At 45.6% G+C, this 19,587-nt stretch overlaps 1 protein-coding gene across 6 annotated transcripts in view; it reads right to left on the bottom strand.

The window, feature by feature from the left end:
• Positions 1–19,587, bottom strand: part of tenm2a (teneurin transmembrane protein 2a) — a 199,958-nt gene that overhangs the window by 50,680 nt on the left and 129,691 nt on the right. For 5 of the 6 annotated variants that reach the window (XM_047584604.1, XM_047584605.1, XM_047584606.1 and 2 more), the window contains 2 exons: positions 10,832–11,041; positions 3,073–3,304 (listed from right to left, as the gene is read on the bottom strand). In XM_047584604.1, the coding sequence (XP_047440560.1) occupies positions 3,073–3,304; positions 10,832–11,041 (442 nt within the window). The remainder of the gene's footprint in view (positions 1–3,072; positions 3,305–10,831; positions 11,042–19,587) is intronic. The other variant, XM_047584610.1, reaches the window with a different exon arrangement.

The raw sequence follows: 19,587 nt of genomic DNA, 5'->3' as shown, positions 1-19,587 counted from the left end.
CCTCCCCTGCCTTTCTATCTTCTCTCTCGCACACACTCTCCAAAACAATCTCCTTCAATCACCTCCTCTCTCCGCCTTTATCTCTCCCTCCTCTACCGTAAACCATTCCTTTCCAGCCACCCACCCACCCATCCCGCTCTGCGACTTATATTTCTTCGCTATATCACCGCTCCCCTCCTTCGTCTGTTTGTATCTCTCTGAGTCCCTGCCAGTCATTCAAGCCCTGGGGTGTTCTTAGGTGATCAATCTTCATCCTCTCAGGGCTGTCACGGGGTTGGGTCAAGCCAAAACACACCCAGATACGCACACACACACACACACACACATTTACTATAACAAGTAGAAAACAAATGCCAAGATTTACATATGATTACATTGGGGAGCGGTCACCATCAGAGAAAACACACATGCTTGGAAACAATCATGCACACAAATGTACGCAGTCCAACACGCACGCGCCCACTCCCCCCCTCTCACATGAGCAGGTTGCTCAACATTTCCTGTAGCCGCTGGTAATAATGAGATAGAGGACAAGCTCTGCCAGCGCGGAGATGGTGTGACTCTTTGGCTCTGCCCGCCTGGCTCTGACCCAGTCACGAGCTCCAGCAGCTCCAGCCAGCTCACCCACCCTCCTCCGCAGCCTGCACCAGAGAGGCAGGGCCCAATCTGGGCTGCAGGGCGGAGCTGGAAACTCTGCCGTGTGCTGCTCTGGGCTCCATTCACAGGGACCGGCTCTGAGCCATGCCCAACCCCGCCACCTGAACGAGACCAAATACTGGCGCTGCGGAGGTCTCGGCAGCGTGAGCACTTGAGACGCTTCATATAAATCTGTGAAGATGGCAGTCGACAAGCAGCCTTCGTTCACCTGCGATCACCGCGTCATTACAGCGAAATCGCAAAACTCTGAGGTGTCCTCGGATCGCGATATGGCGTTCATGCCGTCACCGCGGCAACGCAGGTCTGGAAAAGCGATTGCAACTGGAAATAGCTTGTCGTTAAAGATGTAGGTATTCTTGTTTGACACCGCGCTTCCTCTTACCCATCATGCATTGGGTTGTGGCACGCCACATCAGCACAGGTTGAGTATAGACCTGAGATCAGTGGGGCTGAATTAAACATGGCCAGGCCTCATAAATACTGCACAGGGCCAGCACTCTGGGGAGCTCATCCGGGCCCATCAGAGCTGGAAGCCCCAGCGCCCAGCAGGAAAAACACAACTACAGCTTGCAGAGTAAACGCTCAAGAGAACAACGGCGCGCATGCTAGCAAGCATGTACGCCGCTCCCCTCTCCCCGCATTCCTCATGAATAGTAATACCCCGCATGAATGCTCTGTTTGCCTGCTAAGTGTACTTTGTGCACTGGCAAATGCACACGTGTAGCGTGTGTGAAATGGTTTGTGTTTCCTGCTCCCTCTCTCCAGGTATCATGCATAATAGTTTTGATACACGCTTGCTTGTTGTCGGCATCCTGCTTGGAGATGAGGTAGAGAATACATTTGAGTGGCGCACTTTTCCCAATCACAGCTCGGAGCAATTTTCATGTTGGGGTGGGGGTTTCTGTATCGGCTTAGAATCATAGAGATATTCTGTACATTTACGTGATATTTCTGTGCTCCTCTGGTGGTGCGTGAAAAAGTTCAGCTCATCCTCTGACTTCAGAGAGTATACATGTGACATACAATTGTATCAAGAATTGTAAATTTATAATCTAATGCCAGGAGAGAACAACAGCAATTTATTGAGTGTTAGGTGGGTGTAAAGTAGTCACAGCAACATTTGAAAGAGCAAATATTTCCATATACAAAGTCAGTTAATTCAAGTGCAATGTTATGCTAATTGGATTCATTTGTGGAGGCAGGATAATGTGTGTGGTGAAAAGCAAAGTTTTGTTTTGTATTTGCATTGCTCTCGGAGTAAGACCCTGTCCTAATAGTGCTGACCTTTCAAGGAACAGAGAGTTCAGAACCTATCTGTGTCATGCCTTCTAGCTTCATGTAGGCCAAGAGCACTCTGTTATAAACTGTCGTGGTACAGTTACCAAAAACAGCTTCAGAATAACACTATTATCACCGATAAATGAAGTAGCTCACTGGCTATGCTCTAATATATATGAGGCAAAACGTAAATGTCATTGTTGTCCCACTACCAACCCTAGACACAAGACTGCTGTTGGATTTGAGACTCTGTTAAAAGGTGCGCTGGTTGGCACCGATGCCTCACAGAAAGAAAGTTCTGGGTTTGTATTCAACGCCCAACTGAGGCTGCTCGGGTTCTCTCCGAGTACTCTGGCTTCCTCTCACTGTCCAAAGACACGTTCATTAGGTCAGCTGATGATTCTAAATTGGCCGTAGGTGTGAGTGTGAATGGTGGTCTAGTTGTCTCTCTGTGTTGTCCCCGTGACAGACTGGCGACCTGTCCAGGATGTACCCCGACTCTGGCCCAATGACAGCTGGGAGAGGATCCAGGCCCCCGAAAGCAGTTACAGAAAATGAATGAATGAATGAATGAAAACCATGTGTCAGCTTGCTGTCAGGGTCCGATGGGGCAATCTGCTCATCGCGCTTGTGTCTGCTCGTCCTTTTCATATGCAGATATTTGTTTATAGAGATTAGTTGCCAGTTAGCTTGTTAGTCACAGACAGGTTCCAGCACCATTTAGGTGATACTGACTATTTAAATTTTCTAGTGTGACCAACTAATGTTTTCTGCTACTTTATTTCCACTGGCCTGGCTTTTCTTAAATTTCTATCCCCAACATTATAATGTGACAAGTCTTCCTTTACTCTGAGCGAGTAAACAAGTTCTGATTCAAGGGTATTTCACTTCACAGCTTTTTTTTTTTTTCCCTCAGTATTTCTGTCTGACACCACCACTCCGTGCTCACAGGAATGGTGTTGAAGCAGCATGAATCTGACCTTTCATTCCTCAATATTGATTACTCAAGGCTTATCCCACTGCTGTGCCTACTGTATGTGGCTCCAGACATTGGCATCAGGTAAACCTGTCAAGTATAAAAACAGGGAGAAAAAAAAAAGAAAAGGGAAAAAAAAAGCGAGAACATTTTCTTCTGACCTGGTCTCCAGCGGGACGTTACTGTTGAGCACCCAGCTGTCCTGCAACTGCACCGACTCGGGGGTGGTCGGCCCATCTCCAGTGCCGGGAGCAGGGGCGTGGATGGGATTGCGTCCCCCTCTCAGGGTGTTTCTGTTCAGGCTGTTGGCAGACTGGTGGGACAGAGTGTGGTGGTTGTGTGGAGGCGGCAGGGGAGGCCGTAGCGTGGACTGACTGTGGTGGTTGGCAGCCCCTGGACAAAAAACAAGAACGGAGAGGAATTTAAGATATGCACTTCTTCATCGAAGAACGTCTCGAATGAAAGAACTCAAAGATTTCGTTACAAAAGGCTCCAAATCCAGACGTAGAACCGTAATGTCATTTGATATTTGTTGTTTATTTCTTAGCATGTCAAAAGCGAAGCTCTTTCGGCGAGCAAATAACCCCATTAACATCCCATTATTGGCTACTTTTGTCTCTGCCATCATCTGGCTCAGAGTAGGTGTCATATTTTCGGGTCGATAATTTATTTGAGAAGGAAATTCCAGCTAAATAGATACATGAAATCTGACGATCATCTTCCCACAATCTGCCTCCTGTTTTATGTCTTTTGACCGTCACCATTTTTTTGCCAGGTCTCCTGGTCTCGTCCCTCCCTCCTTCCCTCTCCTTCCTTCTTTCCAGTTTTCTTTTTCACAACTATCAGTAGGTGCGTGTGAGCAATATTAGAGCACTCAGCACAGCGTGTGCCCTCATCTCTTGCTCTCAGACTTGGGGGAACATGTCAGCTAGAATCCAATACCAGCCCTTCCAACAATGAGCTAATGGACTGTTGAGTGAGAGAGCTGAAAAACAAACCGGGATGACTCAGACAAGAACACCCATTCACACATCACCTTTCTCCCTATGTGAATCAGTGGGGGATCTGAGTCCATCCTCAATGTGCATGTGAAATAGTGTGTGAGGATCATACGAGAAAATCAATAAACCGCATACTATACAGTGCAGGAGAGCTTCACACAACAGCATCACTTATTGTGCATGAGCATGCTATTTGTTCACACGTTTTTTTTTTTTTTAGTAAAAATAAATGCTTCCACATGTCAAGATGAACTGCCTATACCTTTATTCTACTGCTGTCTGAATCGAAATGCTGCTACTGGAAAACACACCAAATCATCAATGTTACATCTGGCTCTGAATCCTGGCTCACGACGTGTATTGCAAATTCTTTCGTCAATGCCACACGTCCCACTTTTTCTATATTTTACACATCCGAGCGTGGAGCACACTGCAGTGATTGTTTGTTTGCCCGTTGCCTTTCTCGTACTGATCAAAGGCTGGAGTAAGCGCACATATGCACACATATGTGTGGGGCGAAAACAACAGAAGCAACTGCTTTGTCAAGCTGCGTGATCACACTTGCCCTCCTCCATTTGTCATCTTCTCTTCAATTAGATAAGAAAAGAATCTGTATGTGAGAGGGAGAGAGACGTGTGGATGGGTTGCACCCTCTGTCTGCTTTTCTACTTTGATATTTGCCAGACACGAGCTTCCGAAGAGGCATAAACGATGGCAACTTTTACGCACACGCTGAGACATAAGAAAAAAAAACACACGCACTGCAACCACATCCTGCACATAAATCCAGGAATTAAATGTATTTATAGAGCTGTTTCTTCGCGAGCTACACGACTTTCGCTCATTTCCTTTCTCCTTTCTCCGAGATGGGTGTTTAGTGCAGATAGGGGGCACTGAGCTGCCTCAGAACCCCAGCTGTAATGGCAACCAGTTTGTAAGGTGACCTGATTCCTCTGCGATACCACTGGGGACGCAGGTGTCACCAACATGGCCCGTGAAGAACAGATGCTTGTGAAAGAAGAGAATAGGGGGAAGAGGGGAAGGGGACGAGAGAAGGATGGGGCCTGACCCCTGGTACGCGGGACAGACACAAAACATCTGTTTGCCTATGCAAAGATGCTCCTGGGAGAAACAGATACATGCATTGAAACACTTGCATATGCAAACATACTGCAGATGCAGTTACACAGTGGCAGGAAAAGCCAGACCCTTAAATCATGCATACATGCACAGTGTAAATTAATTGCAGAGCTTTCAGTGAGCTTTAAATCTTGCACTCCCCACCTACACCTGCTCCTTCCCATGTAGCCTCATTTCTCGGTGAGGGTGGTTTCCCCTCTACTTCATCCTGCTTTTATTTGAATTTCGTTCGTCCCCTTTGCTGAGATGTAAGGCACTTTAAGATAAACCATGTTTATTAAAAGCACTTTATAAATAAATTTGTCTTGACTTCCCCACCCTGAAAGGCCCCTAGAAATGTGAAATCGCTTCTACTGCACCCTTTCTGCATAAATACTTTTATCGAGCTTAAGCATATCAACAATGCACACAACCAAAAGCCATATACCGAGGGGAGGTGGGGGAGAAAAAAAAAGAAAGCTTGCACGCAGCGATGCAAAAAATAAAAGCAGGCACCCACACCCGCCGTCTCCCATGTTTAAATCTGCGTGGAAAATGCATGCCTTTCGCCTTCGTTCACTTTCCTGCCATAAATATTGAACGTTTTTTTTTTTTTCATTCAAATTGGGATGAATAATATATGGCACACCTTGTATGGAAAAGATCTTTTTTTTTTTGGTCGTAGTTTCCCATAAACTGCTGCGGCCATCGCGAGCGTGTGCGCAAACCTCTTCAAGTGTCTGTATGCTTTTGCCGCGCGTTTGTACATGAGCAGGCGCCCTACACCACCAGGAGAGAGGATTCTTCTGTACCGCCACTACATAGTTAAACAGGGGCTGAGTCATATCGACCACTTTTTGCACATGCTGCAATAAAGACATTTCGCTTACCGACTCAAAGAGAAAAGGGAAATTCTGTTATATATCATCTGGCAGCAAATTGTATTACATGTCACCACACAACGCCAGAAAAATCTAAATTCTGACAAAAGTATTGTCTATAATTCTGCGCATTTACTCTCTTTGTAGCCTCTTGGGGCCAACAGAGCTGTCGTGTGCTGTCAGGTTAACTGAACAGAATTGCTGCACGATATAACATGATTGTTTCGTTTAGCTTGCGCTGAATCAATATTTGCAGAATAAAGCGGATAAACGACTTGTATTTTACCCTTGTCATTGCTGAAATATACAGCTGCAGGAAAAGAAAATACTTAAAAAAAATCAATTAAACTCACAAAAGTTACACAACCTTTGCGGGAAGTTAAAATAAAAAAAGTCTCTCCAGACTGGATACGAAATATTTATGATCGGAGACAAAGTGCTTTCTCTCTTTTGTTTCCTGTTACCGAACGGGAGGTTCATGTCAAAGAAATTTGTTCTCATGCAGACTTCAAATCCATAAAAAAGAATCCTCAGAGTTCGCTGCAGAAAACAAAAGCATATTGAGAAGCGGGTCTTGCCTGAGGAGCAAGGCCGATATGTCAGCCATTTTTCATGCGCGGCAAGAAGAATGAGCGTGCTTTTTGGCCGCAGACACACAAATCTGACTAACCACTGGAACAGAGGCAGCGCACTGTGTAGTCTGCAGGTAAATGGGTCCAATAAATTAAGATAGGGGACAGAGTCAGATGAATTGTCTGGTTGCTAAACTACAACTCGCAGGTAAACTAATAGGAACAGCGGTTTTACCAGGAACCCGATAAAAGACAAAACATGCAACAAGGAAATAGAGCAATTAGCGCGCACCCAAGCAGACCACATTTTATTCCACTTTATCTTTTCCCCTTTTTCACTCACCAGCATGAGTGAACGACGATCGTGAAAAGATTTTCTCTCTCTTCTGTTTTCACCAGACACTCTTTTTTGGGGGGAGAAGCCGAGAGCCGAGGCCTGACCCAGTTTAATTCTGTCCGAGGTCCCCAGCGAGTGGAGAGAGGGGACTGTGGCTGTAAGCTGGTGGGTTTGTTGCAGGCTAATCCCTGGAAGTTCATTTATGCTCGCCAACTCAAAGGGGCCTCATTCAGAAGAAGAGCATTAGTGTGTCTGCGAACCTGCCTCTCCTGTAAAACACACTGTACGCACACACACACATTTCTATGAGAGGCAAGGGCTCGTCACACCGTATTAATCTCACAGTTTGTGTGTGTGTGCGCGTGTGTGTGTGGCCAGCTGGCAGCAGGAACCAACCAAGGCAGTTTGTTTTGCAGCCCTGGATGGGCAAACAGTTTATTGACATTTTCTGTGGTTAACAGAGAAAAGTCATGGGGCAGGATGTGTATGTATGTGTGCGTGTGCGTGCGTACGTGTGCGAGACAGAAATGCCCATTCAGCAGTTAAAAAGGGATCATTGCAGGGCTCAGCTCCCTCCCCTCGCCCCCTCTCCTCCCTCTACCCTGTCTCTCCATCTCTCTATTTCACGCCCCATATCTCCACTCCTTCCCCTTTTTCTTTTTTGGAAAAAAAAATAAAAAAATCCGCCGCACCGGTCTCCACTGTTTTCCATGCACCCCCCACCCCTCCTTATTGCTTATTGCGATGCTGCCCGTGTTATGAGGTGGTATATTTCTGTGTGCCGCCACCGCTGCTGCTGCTGCTTCATATGTCCTCTGTCTCAGAATGTCACATGCTCCTCATTTGTCATTCTTCTCAGAGCTCAGAGTGCAGAAGGAGAACTCGAGGTGAAACCAAGCTGTGCACAAAAACACACGCATGTGCTGACAAAGGGGAGGGGGGGGGGCTTAATTCCCACCTCGGTTTTATTATACACAAACACGCGCGGGCAACAGAGAGGGAGATAAACTTAAAGACATGCATTTACACATGCGGACGCACACATACACAAACACACCGCCCCTGCCTTGGCTAGTCATCTCTGTCTAATTAGGAGGCAATAATCCGCTAGAGAAGAGTCATCAAATTCAGCCAAAAACAAACACTCTCCATGAGGAGGAATGCATGTGTGCATTTCACCCACACGCGCGCATATAAATGCACACACGCACAAATCATCCCACTGTTACCCAAATGTCACCCTTACGTAAGCACCATTAGGAAGAATAACATTAGCGGAGAACAAGGGACTGCGTCTTTGTTGTGCCTTTGTTTCTGTAGATTCGTTTCAACAGAGCCATTAAACATTCATCGCTTCGGCAGTGACTTGAGGTGGCTTCCCTGGCAGGAGATAGCTAGCCACTTTAGAGGAGGCTCGGGCTAAAAATAGCTTAGTGTTCCCCATGCATAATGAATGGCCAGAGACAGAGCTAGCGCAAGCTCTTTCCAGGAGCGATCTGCTACGCTCTGTTTGGCGGTCTCGGCTCTCCCGGCGTTCCGAGGGAGCGTTCCCAGACAGGTGCTCCGAGCCAGACAGTATTCCCACGTAAACACTCGCAAGACCAATTCCCAGCCAATCCCCTGCAACAGTGTACCGTCCCCATTCTCCTGTCACGCTTCACTAGCAGCACAAGTCATGTCTGTCCACCTGTTATCTTAGGTAATGGTGGACTACTTTAGGGGAACACACGCGCGAACACAAACACACAAACAGCATGCGGCTTCCTGAGGATTATCTCGCTGTGGTCACTTTCTGGCTGGATTGGTAAGGCTCATTTCCTGCGCAGCATCCACTCTCTACAGGACCCCACCAAACATGCACATCCAGACAGACGAGCTTTTTCACAGCGCACGCATAAACAGGCGCTGGTTATAGGTGTTTTCTTCACTCACAGCCGTTCCCGTGCCTTCCAACATGCCAGGGTATGTTCACGCAGTGCCAGACTGCCACTCTAAACTCATTTAGGTCGATTTTAATGGATGCCCAAAGCCAAGAACTCTCTCTACACCCATTAGATTGGCAGTCCTGGCTGGGAAACGTGGCAATTTGCAATTTCATCTCAATGTTGTTCTTCCTCCATCCAAATATCACTCTTTCACCCTCGGAAGCTCTCATCGGTTTATCCTTTATTTTATTCACATGCCCCCTTTTCCCCTCTCCGTCTCCTTGACTTCCTGTGTGACTTGGTGCCTGTCTCCCCTTCTCTGTCTATTTTTACTGGTACGCTTTGGATGCTTTCTTCTCTCTACCCTTTTCTGATTTTTTTTTCCTCGCACAATGTCTCATTAAACAACTTCAAAAGTCAAAGTTTGGCTTTCTCCATCTCTGCTCCCATTTGCCTCCTTTTGCCTCTTTTCCCCTGCCTCTCCGTCATTTCTCTTTCTTCTGTCTTTGTGTCTCTACGCTCGCTGTCTGCGCGTACACGCTCGGCGGAGACTGAAAGAAGCCCCGGAACAGAAAGTGTGGGTGTATGTGAACAAGAATGAGAGAAAGAGAGAGTGTGCCTGCGAGCCTCACTCTCCCTCTTTGCCAGTGTCTGCCATTAGGGTGTCAGTGGCAGAGTGAATTTATTTGCTGTGCGGTTACTGGGCTAATGATTGATGTTGCCCCAGCAAACAGTAAACCAATTAGAAAGCTGATGTAACGTCATTTTAAAAGCCTCCTAATCACGTTGCTCTTGAACCTGGGACCCGGGCCTTCCCTAATGAAGATTTATACTGGATCAAAGGAGAGCCTAACGCCATTAACAATAGATTGTATTCCACCAAAAATCACATTAGGACTTCTCTGCCCACCCCTCTCCCTCCCATCAGGCCTCTGCTAAATATATCTGCTGATTACAAGTGCAGATGCACAGAGGAATGGAGAAACAGGGGAAGAGTGGGAAAGGGAGGCAGAGAGGACGGAGAGGCAGACAGTTGGCCCACGGTAGCTAATTGTTGAGAACGAATGTGTGCGCTGATGAACAAACTCATCACTGAAGATTTCTGCATGTGTGTTTAAGTGTGTGTGTGTGTGTGCATACAGGGAAGAAAAATAAGAGGTGAGGTGCTGATATAAGCACACGGGGCCTGTAACAGCCAACAAGAGAGAGTCTGCTGATGAAAGAGAAAGCTTACAGCCGGGGAAACTAACTAGTTTGCCTTTGCTACACCGATCCTCCTGCCGGCACTTAAAATTCATCATCCCCTTACCTTTCACTTTCTGGTGGATTATTAATGTCATATGGAAAAGAAGTACAAGCACATCTACTCACTGGCAACCAGACTGCACTCTGCAGAGAGTAGAGGTTGCTTTCAGTTGCGTCATTGTTTTGCGGCAATAATCGACAAAGGTGGGAGGGTAACATTTAAACTGTAATCCATTAACAAATCACAAGTTGTTTGCTCAAAACCGCCGCCCGAGCCAGAAGCAAGTGAACTCTGAGAAATGACAGTGGTTTGTCAGTGGTTATTCTTATTCAAAAACTGATGAATTTTTAATAAATAATTGTGATTTTAGAAACAAACCAAAGCCCCAATATGGACCATAGATCTTTACTGTTGTTAATATTTAAATAGAAACGTATTAGAAAATGCTTCATTTACCCACGAACGATCACAATCAAATACTTTATTTCTCCACCACGAAAACAACATCAAATAACCATGATTTGAATCTTATGTTTCTAATGGTACATTTTGTAATCTGTTATTCTCTTTGGTTTGATTCCCAGTCCAGCAAACAAATGCTGACTTCAGAGGAATGCAAAAAAAAAAAAAAAAAAAAAAAAAAAGACCAGACCAGAACAAGATGTGACATCAAATTAAAGCGAAGGATGGCTCGGCATTTTACTGAGCAGCGAGTAAATCAGATCTCGAAATGGACACGTGATGAGGTAATGCGGTGACCCAGGTGATGGATGACATATTGATGCAAAAACACAGCCCGTGAAAGGATAAAAGGATGGCCGGATGGAGCGCTCTCTTACCCGTGGAGGAGGGTTGGGCTCGGAGCAAGTATGAGTCTTCCGGGTGGGGCTCCAGGTGAGAGTGGGTGGAGTTTTTCTCCAGCAGGGGCACCTGGCATTCCCTGATCGGTGGAGACGGGCCGGGGGAGGGGTGGTGGGGGGCGGACGAGGAGGAGGACGGAAGGGACGGAGGGAGCAGGGTGGAGGAAGAGGTTGGAGGGAGTGGGCGACCTGGAGCATGGAGGGACAGAGAGAGAAGGACGGAGGGGACGTTAGACAAAACAGATGGCTCTGACTGACAGTGATACAGGGGCCCGTTCAAAGAGGCAGGCTCGATGAGGTATGAGGATATCTTTGATGAGTAAAAGCCAGAAACCTTTAAATGGCCGGTCCGCCCAAATTACAGAAAAATGGATTTTCTTTTCCTCATCTCTGGTATCATTCCAAACAACTCAACCTGGACGTCTGCCTCCAATACATTCCGGCCGAGTTCAGTTGACATTAATGGTTTTCATTGAATCTGCTTTTGGCGAGATGCACCACCAGTCAAAACTTTGGACACACCTTCTCATTCAATTCAAAGAGAAGGTGTATCCAGACGTTTGACTGGCGGTGTACACAGCACAGTTCTCGTGCAAACAATGAACTATAAAACAATAGATGTTACGATTTTCTCTGATGGGTAATACCCGGACATAAAATTTGATTACATCCTTTCTTTAAAATCTGCAGCACGGATAAAAGGACCTGCTGCAGGATACACTCAACAAAGTTAACCTTTAAGTAAGCCTGCTTCTTGGAAAAGCCCATACAAATGCAGAATGGTTGCTGAAGCTGGGGAAACTCTACAGAGATACAGACTCACGCAGAAAGTCCACGGGTTTCCTAAATACCGTAATGAGTCAGCTCTCACTGCACATGCTGTTGAAAGTGCTGACATCATTGTAACGTAAGCGCCACGACCAAACTGATTTATAGACAAAATATGTTTCTGCTCTCTATGCAAATGCCACAAACAATGAGGGATAATATCCATCACTGTCAACGCATGAACTGCAAGATATTGTAAAAAATTACGACAAATAAATATGGGCACTCAGAAGCTGCATGTCATACCATCTGTATTTTTCTATGGAACTCAACAAACATAAAGGCACAAAAGTGTCCTGAATTGACTGATTCTGCAAAGTATCCGCAAGGTCTTAGCAACCAAGATTTACCGGTCATACCGGACCGAATAATGCCATCGGTGCGTACAGAATTGAGCAAGTCTTCTTCCAAATCGTCCCACTAACGATGGAAGAAGACGTTCATGAGGACCTACATACGTTGCGCGGTCGTCCTCTACATGCGTCAGACAAAGGAAAGTTAACAGCCAAGTCTTTAAATAGTATGAGCCATGGGATGCGTGGACACAATCAGGCTGTCCCATCCACCAGAGAGGGAAGCGAGGGATGGAGAGAATTCACTCTACTCTCCAAAGGTTTGGAATCAAGGACAAAGACAAATCTAATAAATTCTATTTAGAGACGGCTCAAAATATAGAATAATTATGTCTGCCATATTTGCAGCTCAATCAATCAACAAAACGGCAAAAATGAGGTCACCGAGTCCAGTGTACGCGCTAAAGGACTCAGGTTATTATAACCACTAATTAGATAGGCGACCAAAGAAGTTTTAATATAATCACTTATTTTCTCGATTCAACATGACTGCCCCGGGCACCGGAAAAGTTTTCTTTTCACGCATTTATAAATAAATTGTTTTGAAGTAAACCTCTTTTTTCTTTTTTTTTCTTTTTTCCCTTTTTCTCAGGGATACCTTGTCCTTCACATTCTACTGGTAGAAGATAACGAGGCGAAGAAATAACTATTCAGCTCCAATTTTAAAAACTTTCTCCATTCTTTCTTCCGCCACTGAAAGATTCATCTGGAAAATAGAGGCATTACCATGCACAGCCTCCTTCCCTTCATTGTGCCGTCTCTCTGTCATTTCATACAGGATAAAACCAGACGGGGCAGAGGTGGAGGAAGACACAAAAGTACTGAGATTTTCGACGATAGGGAACGAGATCGTTGAACATTCATCATCGCGCCTTTTTCTTTTTTTCCCCCCCACTCCTTTTCTCAGCGGCACGTCTTCGTAATACAGATGTGGCTTGATTGTAATTTGACAGCGTTCTCCTTCCTGTCACAGAGTATTGACAGAAATCAAAATCTCTGAAGGCGGTGATAGATGAGTTTTTTTTGTTGTTTTTTTTTTTTGTTTAGTTTTTTTTTCTTGCATTGGGGAAAGTACCTGGGAGAGGGTGGAAGGAAGATCAATGGAGACATCATTTCAGAAACAAAGACGTACTGCAGCTCTTGGCTAACCTGCCCATCTATGCTGCATCGAAATGAAGCGCATTAATCATGGACCTCGGCTTCTGTCTGCTCTTTGCAGAAATGTATTTGACAAAAACAGGGGCCGACTGAGGCCTCTGTCGTGCTGTCCAAAATGCTCCAGCTTAGAGGTTTGCGTCATGGAAACCAGAGCTAGGATCGATCCCCAGCCCCACGTTAACTGCACCCCAGAGGGATGCCAGCCTTGTCTTCTGTTTAGGTATGTGTGTGTGTGTGTGTGTGTGTGTGTGTGTGTGTGTGTGTGTGTGTGTGTGTGTGTGTGTGTGTGTGTGCGTGCGTGCGTGTGTACGGTCAATCTCTTCAGAGCAAACAGAGAAAAATGGATAAACAATGGCAAAGCAAACACTGTGGCCGAGAGGAGGGAAAGGGAGATGGACAAGCAAGGACGGTGAGAGACGGCGAGAGATGGGGCAGAGACAGGGAGGTCACAGGGGTAACCAGGGAGAGAGGCAGAGAGAGCACTGCGATGAACGGAGAGAGAAGGGGACACAGGAAAGAGGACGGTCCGGGCGAGATGAGCTGACAAAACTTATTGGCAATAAAGGAACAGGGGAGAAAGCAATAGAGGATGGTAATTAGGAAGGGAAGAGGCAATAAGAGGGGGCTGAGAAAGATGGGAGATGGGGAAAAAAAAAAGGAATGAAGAGGTAAAGGAGGAATAAGGCACGGCGCACATGCAAAAAAGCCATTGATCGAGGTGAATCGATCACTCACTCTTCAAAGGAGGCCAAGAAAGAATCTATTTGCATATTTCACAAGGCCCATAATGAGGCTATTGGTGACAAAGTGAAGAACGTCCATCTGCACATAGAACCTCACCTTTAAGGTAGTTTCTCTGCATGTTTTTATCACTTGCACTGTGTGTATATATATATATCTTTTTGCACGTGAGCTTGCGCACTTGATGTTACGTGTGTGTGTGCGCAGTTATTAATATTTTAAATTACTTTAATTACAAAAAAGGAAAAATTGCACCAGTTGGCCAAAAGCAATTAAGGGCCCTTTAATCTCCTTAGCAATTATGCTGTGGGGCATCTTTAACTCAGTCATTTCTGCCCGCTACATTTCCAGAAAGGTCAGTGGAAATTGCTTTGTGTTATTAGAACAAAGACTTGGCAAAGAGGCTCACGTGGATCTCTTGACGATCTGTTCCGTGGCCATCCTTCAGCCGCCTCCCCGGCCATCTGTATACGTCCCTCTGCCCGTCTCTCACTCCTTGGATCCGGGGCCCTCTCGCAAGTGTTGATTAGTGTGAAAAAGAAGTGTATCATGGGGATGAATCTAGGCATCTTAAGACTGTAGCACTGTGTTACAAAGCATCAGAGGCGTCCCCTGATGATTTTGGCTACGGCGCAAAAAATATCATCATTAGTTTGCCGCGCGGGCACCGGGCTTCGACTTCCCTGTATGAGTCATTCGAGTCTACGAGTTTTGCCTGTTGCTGTGCTCGTGGAAGCCGCCACTGATTCATCGAGTTTTGTGTTGATCTATTGTTTCTGCATAAAGCTATTCCTCACTGCGCTGTGGTATTATGCATCACATATAAATCTGCTTATTGACTGCTCTTCTCTTCCCGAGCCTCTATTTCTGTCCCTCTCGCTCCCTCCATCCATCCATCCATCCATCCATCCGTCCACCCATCTGGCTGAGGTGAGGAGTGGTAGGCCGAGGAGAGGAGAGTGGAGTGGGGCGAGGGATGGAGCGACAGCTGGAGCCCAGTCAGACAAGGAGAGACAAATTACCCCTCTAACGAGAGCCATTCATCATCTCTCCATCTCTGCCTCCTCTCATCCCTTTCTTCCCGCACACCTCTGCATGAGATGGCGCACACCTGGATAGCGACTCCGGATAGGGGCCCCGCGCCGCGGATCTGCGGCGCAACTTCACGCTTGACGTTGTCCCCGTTTAGCGAGCCGCTCCTTAGTCAATCAGCGCACGGTTCTGCGGAGATGACGGAGAATAACGGGGAAAAAGAAGACGGGGGGACCGAACGCGACGGGGCCGTTGTGGAATGAGTGAATGGGCTGAGCGCGGGGATGAGGGAGGAAGAAGAAATGACACACCCATGCTGGCACACGCAGAGACTCATTACCATGGCTGCTGTCAGCACAGATGTTGGACTGAGGGGGAGCTGTCAGTCAGTGTGTGTGTGGGTCTAACTATACACATATACGGGCGTGCGTACGCGTGATCCGAGGGCTATTTAGACAGCTGTTGACACAATGGGTCCTTTTCTCTATTCATCTATACAGTGCAGTCTGTCTCTTCCATCGCTCTTCCTGCTCCTCGCTCCCTCCCTTTTTTTTCTCAAGTCCTCGCCTCCTCTTCCCTCCTATTCATCGCCTTGGAATATTTCACATTTAGTCCGACCGTGGCAAGACGCACACCTGTTGTTGGCGGCGCGTGCGAGCAACAAATGGAAGTCGCGGCGTACCCAGGAACGGTTCACGCGTTTCATACAGCTCTCCCACGGCCTCCCCCCTCTCTCTTCTTCAGTTTCGTAATCGGCGCCATCTCACAAGATGATAAAATGAGGAAGGAGGGGCGGGGGGCGCAGAGATGAGATGATGATTCAACAGACGTGTTTTTTAATTAATAAAGTTAGGCTTCCACAGCCTAAAGAGATGATTGTATCGCTGGTGCTTTCTTTGATGTGTAACAGAGTGTCTGGGTTCTTCTCTGGCCTAGAGCTCTCCTCCTCTGCTCGTGCGCACTTCTTTCATCTCGCCCGCATCACTTCGTCGCTTCACAACTACGGAGGCCCCTTTTTCCCGAGCAGGCAGACCGTACACAAACAACCCGAGAGGTGTAGCTAAAGATGCCTTCCAGTTGGCCAAAATGAAAAGGTGCTATCCAGACTTACAGTATCACATTGTTCCGGTGAATTGCAGTGTCTCACATTTTAAGTATAATACTTTAAAGCATGTAGAGTTTAGAAACACCGGGATTTTTGGGAGGAAGGGTTTATTAAAACTGATTTTCATCTCAGCTTCTGTTCGGTTTCCACGTTTCTGCTCCCACCTACCTAAAAGCTGAGCTCCCTGATCCTTGGTAGTCTACCTGGTCCAACTGCAATAAAATGACTTTAAGATTATTGATCACATAAGAAAATTTGATGAGAATTAAAGATCTTCTCAATTTCAAGATGTAGTTTGGAAATATGCACAATAAACACACACACACGAACACACACACACGTACAAATTAGTTGAGCTACACTCAGAAGTACTCATTCCACTTGAAAACTTCTGAACATGCTTTCTGTTACAAATTGTGAAGGGAGAATTGTTAGAAAACACTATTAACACTCTGATTGTTATTTTAGTAATACAATATTTCGCCAAGAAGTGATCCACGGTGTGCTCATTAAATCGAACCAAAGAGCAAACTAGTTGGAAGTTGGAAAATTACGGATGCGCACAAAAAGAATGATGTGATGCAGAATTCTTCACTCAAGCGAAATGCATATGCAGAGCGAAGAGATGAAAAGATGAAGCAAGAAAAACTCAAAGGACTTTAACCTTGGTCGATCTTTTCACTCACAAATCAAACCCCGCCTGTACAAAAGACGGCACTGAGGTCATTCAGAAGAGATGGGTTCTGATGATTGGTATCCTCTCAACAATATCGCTTGGCCTTCGTGTGAAGTGCGCAGGAATAATAGAAACCAATTGGAAACTAATTAAACTAAAGTTCTGATGAACCAATTTACAAAGTTTATCGTCGTATCAGGGATCTGAGTACGAAGTAGCAGAGCCACGCACAGAACTGAACACTCTGACATGACATAGCTATTAACTGGCTGATTCACCTTGGTTTGAAGTTGCAAAAAAAATCTGCACATGTATAGCTTAAATTATTGTACTGAAGTAGCCACAGACAATTAAAGACTCCCAAGGCCTTAAGAAAATATACTTATGTTTTTTTTTTCTCCCTCTGTTTCGGTTGAAATACGCCCCGAATGAAATCCAAATGGCATGTTAGCAGACTCATATTCTGATAAGGATGGAGTGTGGCTGCGCCAGGTTAACGCTTACCCTTATCACGCGCACAAAATGATCACATGCTTATTTGAACTTGTCCAGATAACAACAAAAACAAATATGTCAGCTTATGCACACACGCGGCATGCATATGAACCTTTACATTCATGCGGTCTCACACTACTGGGTACTGAACTAGGTTCTCGTCTGATGATAGCTGGGATAGGTTCCAGTCCCCCACCGCCTGCAGCCCCCTAGAGGGTGAGCGGTAATAGATAATTGATGGACGGAAGGTGCTCTGAAACGAAAGGAACCCACTGAATCAATTCTAACGACGCATTTCTCCATAATTCAAACATCTGACCCAGGAGTGTCAGTTCTCACTCAAGAGTCTGTTTTTTTTTTATATATAATTTTTGGAGGATGAAAGCCGAGGCAGGTTTAACCCGACACAGAGAAACACACTCAACCTTGAGACCCAGAAGCACAAATGCAGTCCTGGTTTTATCTGCATCTGTTAATTGAAACATGCCTCTGCACTCCTTGGTGTGTGTGTCTGTGTGTATGTGTGTGTGTGTGTGTGTGTGCGTGTCATGGCTATACATAGCATTAGGATGCTATGGCACACTCATGCTGTCCACTGTCAGAGATGTCCACTGTGTAACTTGGGGCAAACCATAGAGGCTGCATTACCATATAAATTACATCCATGTTGTTGCTGCCGCTTTGGATTGATGGTATTGTTATGGATTCTGTGCATCAGACCCTCATTGAAAACAATCAAAATAAATAGCCTCCTCCTCCCACATCAATGCATGCACACGCGCGCATGGCTGCACAAGCACACATGGCTATAGGTGCGCGCACGTTTGCAGTGCAAGCGAAAACGCTACACAAACACGCACAGGCCCTCAACCCAAAGTGCAGCGGAATAGACGCCTATTCCTCTCAGCCTTCCATTACCTCTAAACGTCCACTGTAACTGCTAAAAGGAGCAGATCTGAAAAGGGGGGAATATAAATGTCTGGGTGTACAGTATGTGTGCAAAACCTGTAACAATACATCAGCTTTTTGCTGCCGTTGTGTTCGCTCAGCAGCCCAGCGCACATTAATGAATCAAACCGATAGTGGCAGAAAGAGAGTAAATTTCAGGGATGAGAATGTAATAAATATAAATCAGCAGCAAAGTAATTCACTATATAAATACTGTATACGTATATAAGCATACAAAAATAAATCTTACTTAAAAAAATGTCACCCAGCCATGAATAAAGGAAAAAAGCGTTTTTGTTTTTTCTTCTGCTTCCATGTTTTCTGCCCAGAGAGAAGTGTCGTGGGTGACACATGAATAAATTCTTTGATTACTGGAGATAGCACTTGGTCTCAGCACTTAGCGAACACACTAACAAAACATCAGGAAACCTGGCTGCCGCTTTGGACAAACCATCTTAGATTTATATCGTATCTGCAAGACCAATAACTGTGGGCTGGCTATTTCCACTGGAGAAAGCTTTTAGATGTTACAGCACACACATCAGCGGGATGAAATGCTGGGTGGAACCTCTCCTCCGATCTGCCTCGCCGGAAAGTTAAATTACAAGAGTAAGACTGTAAGGTGCACCGTAGATCCAGTGTTATGGGCATGAATTGGGAAGGGATTGTTACTGGCACAAATTAAACGCCACATTTTCACCTGCTTGGAAGTGAACATAACACCGCAGAAGTAAGTCGCAGTTAATTTAAATTAAAAGCCGCTTTGACTAAAGCAATAATTAATGTTTACTGAAAGATTAAAATGAGGCTGATACACTGTTCAGATAAAGATGAAGGTAGGAATTTGGAAAGTAAGAGCATTTGCCAAAAATAAAAATTTAATTCAGTGCTCAAAACAACTTCACTAATTAGCACTTAAATGTGAGTCATTGAAGCTTAGACTCAATGTTTATGCCAGTTCAAGACACACTGAATTTCTACACCATTATTGTGCTTCTTGTTATATCTCCAGCACACAATCTTTTTTTTTTTTTCATAGTGGGTGGAAAATAACTTTATTTCCATTTGCAAAGATCACAATTCATAAAGATCTGAGAGGCAAGGCAAAGCAAAACTACATCCCTCGCCATTATCGGTGGGGGAAAAAAAATACAGTCATCAAAAATCAAATGCATACGGAATTTCTCATGAAAAGTGGCACGGAAAACACAGGGGGCGCACCGAATACAGGAACCCACATTTAACATTGTACTGTGGACGCTTTCATTTTCACACATGCACAGGTGCCTACACAAATACCTATTCAAACGTAGCGGGGCCCCGCTGAACCATCCGCCAATTGCCGCGGTTGCCATGACAATGCGGTTCCGCAAAAAAGTACAAGAAAAGGTACAGGAAA

The sequence above is a fragment of the Mugil cephalus genome, chromosome 5 (assembly GCF_022458985.1).
Source record: "Mugil cephalus isolate CIBA_MC_2020 chromosome 5, CIBA_Mcephalus_1.1, whole genome shotgun sequence".
Taxonomy (NCBI): domain Eukaryota; kingdom Metazoa; phylum Chordata; class Actinopteri; order Mugiliformes; family Mugilidae; genus Mugil; species Mugil cephalus.
The sequence above is the reverse complement of the archived record's forward strand: the minus strand, read 5'-3'. Positions and strand labels throughout refer to the sequence as shown.